A 9,194-nucleotide genomic window follows, 5' to 3' on the forward strand; every position below is an offset into this window, starting at 1 on the left:
CTGGTGAGGGAATTGACTGTTTATAGCTGCTATAACATAAGTAAGAACAGGAACGTTCCACAACATTAAATGTAACTATAAATAGATAAAAAGTATATGTCTTTTTAAGAAAAGGACATATACTTTTTATCTATTTATAGATACAATAAAGATAAATAAAACACTTGCTGCAACAGGAAAAATCCAGTTTGGGTGGTACCAATAACTCGGTTTCATCACACCATCCCATAGTTGATTATTTTCCTGTAAGAGCACAACATGGAGGGTTTTAGTCTGTATTTATTGCATGTGATGTAAAAGCGCTTGCAGTAATAAGCTATTTTTTTCCTTCAGGGTGTCGAGGGAGGAGAAGAGTAACCGGATGACCCCGAACTCCCTAGCCATTGTTTTTGCCCCTTGCATCCTTCGTGGTCCTGACAGTGCTGACCCACTTCTCAGCATGAAAGATGTCGCCAAGACGACCACGTATGTGTCACTATCTCTCTCTGGCTGTCTCTCTGTATACATTTCTCAGACCAAAGATGACTGAGAAGGATAATATTAGGGATGAGTTTTTGATGAGTATGTATTCATTGTGCAGGTGCATAGAAATGCTGGTGTGTTTGTGTGTCTGTGTGTGTGTTGTGCTGCACAGTTGTGTAGAGATGCTGATTAATGAGCAGATGAAGCGGTACATTGAAAGGCTGGAGGAGATTGAGCAGCTGGAGTATGCTGAAACGCTGGCGAAGAACCAGCTCAAGCTGAAGAGAAGCAACACGGTGAGAGCAGAGAGGACACACACACACACACACAAATACAGACAGACACAACTGCTGTATTTCTGTCTTTTACCCTGTGGCTCATTCTGTCCATCTCTGGGTGTGTTTGCTTCTGTCTGGTGTCTTCTCTCTTCTGCTGCTTCTGTGTCACACTCATTGGGCACTCAGTCTGTCCGTTTCTTTCTCTGTTCAAATGTTTGTCTCTCTATCCTTTAGTCTCACTCCCTTTTGCTGTCTGTCTCTCTTTCTTCTGTTGTCTTTCAGGATGTTTCTGTCTCTTGTCAGTCTCTCTCTTTCTCTCTGTTTCTTTCTGTCTCCCACTCAATTTCTGTCTCGTTCTGTGTATCTGTCTTGTTATATCTCTTTTTCTGTCTTGGTCTCTCTCTCTCTCTCTGTCTCTCTCTCTCTCTCTCGTATTTGTGTGTAGCTGTGAGTATTTCTCTGTCAGTTTGTGACGCATTCTCTCTGCTTCTGTGTCGGTTTCTGTAGAGCTGGCCTTTACCTCTAAGGTTTACCTCTCCTTATAAGGGAGTAGCGGTATGTATGTTCAACTGGAGTCCCATATACTCACTCACAGTGTGTGTATATGTGAGTCTGCATGTAGTGCAGATGCTCACACACACTAACTATTTCCCACTTGCTGCATGTGTGTGTGTATGTATGGTACTCTTCTGCATGTGGTTTTGGATAATGGGTTGTCTTCATGGCACTGCATGATTTCTCATTTCATGATTCATGTATAATTTTTTTGTCACATGATATTCTTAACATTGTCTTGCTTTCATTCTTAGTGGAAATTTCTCTACTGAGAATGAAGATAGTAGTTGTATTCAAACCTGGACATTCCCCGTTCCTTGTTTTTGTCCACTAACAATTTCAGCTCCACTGCATGGGTCATACGCCTTGCACTATCTATCCTTTTCATTTACTAACTGGAATGGAGTGGTCTCTGTGAATATTGTGACTTGGTTGTTGTAAGAAATGATCTCTCTTCCCAATGTATAGTAGCACAGGTGTCACACAGCCTACAGTAACTACTATTCAAATTTTTTCGCAATAGACCGGAATTGTCTAGAATTTACAGCAGATCCAAAGCATAGTGTAGCGACTACCTGGAATCCGTATGAACCACAAGCTTCAACTCTCATGTCAGAGAGCTGAAACACTGGTTAAAATCAATCTGCTGTGTTTGGTGCAAGTCAAACTAGTGTCTAAAAGCGATTCAGAAATATTTCAGGAATTGGCCTTTTAGAGTGATTCACTGATTTGCTCCAAATCCCTAAATCATCTGGTACAGAGCCATATAAATTTGTTGAAAAAAGATGGAGTGTGAAGAGACATGGGAGAATAAGGACATGTATCCTCTTCTGAGTCTGTGTGAGTTTTTAAATCTGTTTTTTCACTCACTGTCCACTTTATTAGGAACACCTGTACACCTGCACATTCATGCAGTTATCTAATCAGCCGATCATGTGGCAGCAGGGCAGTTCAAATAATCATGCAGATACAGGTTAAGAGCTTCAGTTAATGGTCACGTCAAACATCAGAATGAAGAAAAAGTGTGATCTGTGTGACTTTAACCATAGCATGTTGGTGGTTGTTGGTGCCTGATTGGCTGGTTTGAGTCTTTCATAAACTGCTGATCTTCTGGGAATTTCTCCTGGGAGTTTTTAGAGTTTACACAGAATGGTGCGAAAACAAAAACAAAAAAACCTGTGAGTGGAGGGTCTGCAGGCTGAAACACCTTGTTGATGAGAGAGATCAGAGGAGAATGATCAAACTGGTCTGAGCTGACAGGAAGTCTATAGTAACTCAAATAAGCACTCTTTACAACTGCGGTGAGCAGAAAAGCATCTCAGAACGCACAATGCATCAAACCTTAAGGTAGATGGGCTACAACAGCAGAAGACCACATCAGGTTCCACTACTGTCAGCCAAGAACAAGAATCTGAGGCTATCATGGGCACAGACTCACCCAAACCTTTTTTTTTTTTTTTTTTTTTGAATATAAAATCTTCAACTTTCCAGTTTGGGTGTGGAGTGGAACCCAATGTGGTCTTCTGCTGTTGGAGCCCACCCATTGCAAGGTTCAATGTTTTGTGCATGCTGAGTTGCTTTTCTGCTCAAAAGAGTAAAGAGTGTTGTAAAGAGTGATTATTTGAGTTACTATATCCTTCCTGGCAGCTCGAACCAGTCTGGCCATTTTCCTCTGACCTTTCCTTTCAATAAGGCGTTTCTACCCCGAGAACTGTCGCTCAAAGTTTTTTGTTTATGAAATACTCAGACCAGCACTTCTGAACATCCATGCCATGATCACAGTCACAATCTGATATTTGATGTGAACAATAACTGAAGCTCTTGACCTGTATCTGCATGATTTTTTGCATTGCGCTGCTCCCAGATGATTAACTGATTTGCTAACTGCAAGAACATGCAGGTATATAGGTGTTCCTAATAAAGTGGACAGTGTGTGTGTGTGTGTAATGTATAAATTTTACAGTTGAATAGTTTCCTTTTTTATTTCCCTGGAATAATTTATTGTACTTCAGAGTACAATATTTGGTTATTGTTGTTAATCAATAGAATAAATAATAATGTGCTATGTTGTTAAAAAATGAATTCTCACCAGGCTTCCATTAGTTTATGGCCCTTCAGAAACTCGCAAACGTTGATGTGGCTTCAGACCCCTGCTGTGAAGAAACTGAAAGTTGGTTAATATTACAAAAACCTTTAGGAATTGTTCCTGTTGAAACGTAGAGATAAATGTATTTTCATTCTGCTGATTATCCAGTAATGACATATAAAGGCACTTTTACCTATTACTGCTTTGTGTTTACTGGCTTGTTCTGATAATGTTCTGACAGATTACAAACTTTACAGGCTTTCAGAAATTATTTCCAGGTTGTTTTTAGAAGCACTGCTGATGGAGCTGAAAGTGCAAGGCTGAACTAAAATGACCTGGGTTAGTGCTTTGGTGTCACCTTGGAAACGGCTGCGAATTTAGAACTAACACTGTGTGTGTGTGTGTGTGTGTGTGTGTGTGTGTGTGTGTGTGTGTGTGTGTGTGTGTGTGTGTGTGGGCTCCAGGTGAAGGAGAAACCTTCTGACCTGCGTGCTGTTCCTGAGAATGAACCACTTGACTCAGACACAGAGGCTGAGAGGAATTTGGTGGAGCGAATCAAGTCCATCAAACAGGAAAAGTAGGATTAAACACAACTCTGACTCTCTCACTATCTCTTTGTCTCTCTCTCTCTCTTGTTTCAGTCTCTCTCTGTCTCTTTCTCTCACTGTTGTCTCCTCTCTCTCTCTCTCTCTCTCTCTCTCTCTCTGTCTCTCTCACACACACAATGTCACATTCATGAATGCAAAGTTAATGATGCCGGGAAGTCAGTGGAACTTTGTGGAGAACAGGTTTTTGTACATTCAGCATTTAGTCAGTCAGCAGGTTCACACAAAGGTTCTGATCTTCATTTGCCTTTATTTTGATGAATGCAGTATGCTAACTGTGTGTGTGTGTGTGTGTGTGTGTGTGTGTGTGTGTGTGTGTGTGTGTGTGTGTGTTTCACAGAGAGGACCTGGTCTGCAGGCTGCCAGATATGGAGCAGCCGGGTTCAGATCAGGAGAATCTGGACTCGGAGGCCTCGGCTAGCTCAGAGAGTCTGTTAGATGACCGGACCCCCAGTTTGGACATGGAAGGTCAGTATTAAGGTACAGACACACTGTCTTTTTATTCTCTGGATTTTGTCATGGCGTGACAAGTCACCGTGTCATTTATGGTGCAGGTGTGGAGAGGCCGCTGCTGGTGCCGTTAAAGAGAGTGGCAGTGCCAGCTGCTCTCTAGCAGGTTGTGATCAAACCAAATGCGTGTGTTTGGGTGTGTGTGGGTTTGGATCTGTTATGGATGCATGTGTATATTGTTAGGGGTTGGTTGTTGTACTGGCATGAGAGAGCATGGTACTGAGGTCTGTAGATAAATTAACTTAAAATTGTGTATGTTGGGGCTGTCAGTATATGTTTTAGTACTTGACTACATGCAAATAGTACACATTCAAATGTTGAAGATCCCATGTTTTACTTTTATTCAATTAACCAAATGTTTCCTAAACTTTTTGGCCGAATAACTGGGTTGTCTGACACATCTACTTTGTTTCCAACAGTTTACTGTTATTGCATTCGTTCTTTTTCCTGAAAAGAGTACCGAATCACAAATACCGTTTGCTATATAAAGTTGATTTTTATATAGCAGCGTGTCTAGAAGTGTTTTATTCCTCTTTTACCACAGCACTTTGCCAGCAGTTGCCATTTTTATTTATTAAAGTATGACATTGTACTTTTTATCCGTTTATAGTTATATTTAATGTTGTACAGCATTCGTGAAACAAGTTATTTCCTGTTCTCACTTACGTTATAGCAGCTATTATAGTCATTCCCGTACCAGCCTCTCTTTTTTCCTCTCTCTTGAAGTTAATAAGACAAAAACCAGACTTGTCATGTTACCGAGAAAAGTGTAAACTCCTCTGTCCTGAACATGTCAGAAAATTTAGTTACAGCTTTAACTTTGGCTGACACTGGCAAATTCCATGTGTTAATGTGGCAGCGGGAGTGTGGGGCAAGCTTCGCCAGCCATGAGACTTTCTGTCTCGAGGCAGTTACTGAAAGCACAAAAAACTCACACAAGTAGGCTGGCAGTAATTAGACACAGATGAGAATCATCATGCATTACGTGCCGGATCAACCCACCTCTTCTCTAACCACAGCCCCAGTTAAATAAACGCCTCCTTACAGAAACCGTCACCATGTCGACAATTACACACGGGTTTAATGAGTTTATCTGGAGTGTCCGCCCTGTGTATGAGCTGTTGCTATAGAAACGCTAACATATTTGAATGAGCACATTAATATAAACCTGTGATTTGCAGCTGCACTATTGTCAGAGCTGCCGTTATAGAAGAAAAATCATCACCTTCTGACCAATCGGGATCCAGAATCCAACAGCGCTCTGGTGTTATGATGTTCACAGGAGCCATTTTAGATTCGGCCGAATTGTATCGGAAAGCTTGAGTTAAAAAAGAAATGTATTATGTGCAAAACGTAAATCTGATACTTTACCGTGCATGATAAGTTTATAGCATGGCCTCATCATGACACAATTTTCTGTGGTTTATGTGATATTATATGTAGCGCTACTGTTAATGCTCAATCTGTCTGTCCCTGTCCTTTTGAATACTAAATACTTCAAGTAATTAAAATTAGGGTGTGTTTGTGTTTGCTTTGATTCTCCTTATCTGCTACTTCAGGCATTTCTTCAGCTGGGTGTTTTTGTGTAAAATGCAATCTGTACAGTGCATGGGGTCTCCAGTAGGTCTGATAATAACTGCATGAGTAGTTGCATGATGGCATAGTTTTATTTTGTTGCAGAGAGGTGGCGGGGGTTCCTTCTCCTACCTAAACTAATTTATTATGTCACTTCTGTCCAGGTAGAATGACAGCCGTACTGCAAACCCATAAACCTAAACCCTCTAACTCATCCTCGTTACCCCAGTTGACTTCATCAGGAAGTAAGAGCTCCTCCTGTCCCTCCTCCAGAAACCAGCTCCAGCGCCGGTATCCCATCATCCCCTGCACGCTGCGCCTTCCCCCTGGAGTTTTCACACTCGTACAGAGACGGCCACGGCCTGGACGCCGCAAAGACAGTATCCAGTCACTCTTCATCGGCTCTGGGACTGAATTAGATGCCTTGTCTTCTTCGTCTTCCTCCTCTATCCCGCAGGACCTCCTTGTCTCCTCCAGACGCTTCTCAGACCCTGACATTGCTCATATTCAAGATGGTGTTTGATTTACGCCTTTTGTAACGGTTCAGCCAGGATGACTGATCCTGCTCACCAAGCACTTTTTTCCCTCATTATTATTAATTTAGAATTTTTAATAGACTTTAAGTGTAAATTTGTGGTGCAGCCTCATGGGTGCTATCATGAACCTAAATTCTACGCTTCATATATATATTTTTTTTATTTTATGGACAAAAAGCATGACGTTGCACCTTTCTATTTCTTTTTTTCTTTTTTTTTCTTTTTTTTTTTTTTTTAAACAGTTTTTAATTGTGCCTTTGGTTTCTTGTCAGTGTATAGTCATGTTTGTACTGTTTCTCCTGAGAAAAGTATGAGGGCAAGGACATTTTTGGAAATGACCTCACACTTTAAACGCTTAAAAAAAAAAAAAAAAATACAAACTCCAGACACTTTCATGCTCATTTTCCACCAACACATTGCTGGTGCAGATTCTGAGGACCAACAAACCTTTTTTTTTTTTTTTTTTTTTTTTTTTTTTAGGAAGTTTATAGCAGTCAAACTTTTAGCAGGTATCTTCATTTTCTTTTCAGCTCTGAGAGTATGTTACCATTCAGAGCTGAATTCTTAATAAAATATACACAGCACACGAGAGAGAGAGAGAGAGAGTGAGCGGAGAATGTATGTACATGTATGGATTACTTTTAGCTATTTATTCTCAGTGTACAGTTGCGCAGTTTGGTGTGCTTCTTGGCAAAACAGTTGATCCTGATCCCAACAGGGTTGCTGATTTTATGGTTGCAATATTAATTTTTACAGTTCTTGCAATTTGGTTAGTGGTTTTAATGGTATGTAAATAACTTAATCACCGTTTTCTTGCATCCAGATAAATTCCTGCTGTCTTGATATGCTGGAAACGGTTCAACATTAATCACCACGCACCATGTTGGTGGAAAAGCTCTTTTTGTAGACTTCGCAGTCTCTTTGGGTGTTGTCTAATGGATCATTTTAATTGTACAGAGAATCAGAAAACAGCATGAGCCACATTCCATCTGATGGAAGGGACCCAGATGAAGCAACATGAAACCTTTCTGTACTTGCATCAGCTTTTTTCAGACAATTAACCATAACCTGGATCTTGTAGTAAACAATAGGACACTGCGCTTGAGGTCTGTGGGAACGTCTGAGAAGAATCTTGTGTACTGTGTTTACTAATAATGTCATGTGTTCAACCTTCTGGTGTGTGTTGTGCCATGTGGAAGTGTAGCGAATGAGAAAGAATGGATGATGATGATGATGATGATTACAGTTCAAAAGTCTTGTTTGCTTTTTTTTTTTTTTTTTGCTGTATTTGTACTCAAGTGGCGATTGTTTCTTTCTGCTGTACTGCATCTAAAGGACAGATCAAACAAATTATTTTCTTACAATACACTTTGTACTTGGCTGCAGATGTGCCTGATTTTCATTCTTGAAAGGTCTTGGATCAGACCAGTGTGGTGTTTGTTTGTTGGTTTGTTTGTTTGTGTGTTTGTTTTTGTTTTTTTCTGCAGGGTTATCTCAGGATAAACGTGGACTGAGAGGAGGTCTGATGCTCATCATCTGTATGGAATTTGCACTCATGCACTAATGGAATAGAAACAGTGAGGGGTTTAAAGAGTTCCATGACGGCATATGGACCCAAGATGGAATTAGTGTGCAGCTTAGGAAAAATTCCCAAAAGCTCATTTTATCCATCCTTATAAACTTCCAACATGACCTTTTATAGAGTAATTAAGTTTTAACCAGTGAGTTCACTGTGGTTTAAGTAAGCAGCTACTGATTTCACCTCATTTTGTGAGTTCACCTCATGAGAATGATGAAATTTATTTTATTACAATTCCATTAATTATGACAATGCCAAAACAGATACTTTGGCGATTTTGGTGGCTAAATGTTTCAGTATTTAACGTATTTGTTTTAAAATTAAAAACTAAATTCTACAAGAATTGCAGAAGTCAGAGCGTCTCAATAGTTAATTAAAATCCTGCCACAGGGCTGTTGAATTCTGGAGTCTGATTGGTCAGAATTCTTGGTTTCTGATTGGTGATTAGAGTGCAGATGCAAATCATTTTAGTTTGTTAATACGCTCCTTGTAATACGTTATTGTTTTCACAGTATGGCAGACGCCCCACATGACCTAAGGCTAATAATAAACATATTAAAAAGTTTGTAGATATTATTGTGAAGTTTTCTGTAAGGAGATGTTTATTTAATATTTATGTAAGGAGTCTCCAGTGTCAGCAATTTTATAGCAGTCAAAGGTAAAGCTGCAACTCTTTTCTGACATCTTCAGGACAGGAGTTTACACTTTGTGGTTTCTCAGTAACATTACAAGCTGTAGTTTTTTTTTTTTGTTTGTTTGTTTTTGTTTTTTTTTAACTTGGAAAGAGAAAAAAGAGGCTGGTGAGGGAATGAGTGTTTATAGCTGCTGTAACATAAGTGATAATGGAAACTAACATTTTTTGTGGGTGTTCTACATCATTAAAAATAATTTAAAACAGGATTAAAAGCATGAAGTTATTATGTAATAAATTTTTTAAAAATCATTGTAATCATGAAATTCGGTATCTTTGGCAAATTGTAGAATAAGAGGAATAAATAATTTCAGGAC

At 39.6% G+C, this 9,194-nt stretch overlaps 1 protein-coding gene across 14 annotated transcripts in view; it reads left to right on the plus strand.

Annotated features, from left to right (window-relative positions):
* LOC113536486 (unconventional myosin-IXb) overlaps positions 1 to 7,992 on the plus strand; it is a 63,757-nt gene extending 55,765 nt beyond the window's left edge. For 6 of the 14 annotated variants that reach the window (XM_053238129.1, XM_034308512.2, XM_053238133.1 and 3 more), the window contains 6 exons: positions 334 to 465; positions 635 to 758; positions 1,248 to 1,295; positions 3,846 to 3,958; positions 4,327 to 4,454; positions 6,236 to 7,992. In XM_053238129.1, coding sequence (XP_053094104.1) covers positions 334 to 465; positions 635 to 758; positions 1,248 to 1,295; positions 3,846 to 3,958; positions 4,327 to 4,454; positions 6,236 to 6,594 — 904 coding nt within the window. In that variant the 3' untranslated portion in view covers positions 6,595 to 7,992. Of the gene's footprint in view, positions 1 to 333; positions 466 to 634; positions 759 to 1,247; positions 1,296 to 3,845; positions 3,959 to 4,326; positions 4,467 to 4,540; positions 4,633 to 6,235 lie in introns of all 14 variants that reach the window. The other 8 variants (XM_053238137.1, XM_053238136.1, XM_053238135.1 and 5 more) reach the window with 8 other exon arrangements.
* The last annotated feature ends 1,202 nt before the right edge of the window (positions 7,993 to 9,194 follow it).

The sequence above is a fragment of the Pangasianodon hypophthalmus genome, chromosome 11 (assembly GCF_027358585.1).
Source record: "Pangasianodon hypophthalmus isolate fPanHyp1 chromosome 11, fPanHyp1.pri, whole genome shotgun sequence".
NCBI classification, from domain to species: domain Eukaryota; kingdom Metazoa; phylum Chordata; class Actinopteri; order Siluriformes; family Pangasiidae; genus Pangasianodon; species Pangasianodon hypophthalmus.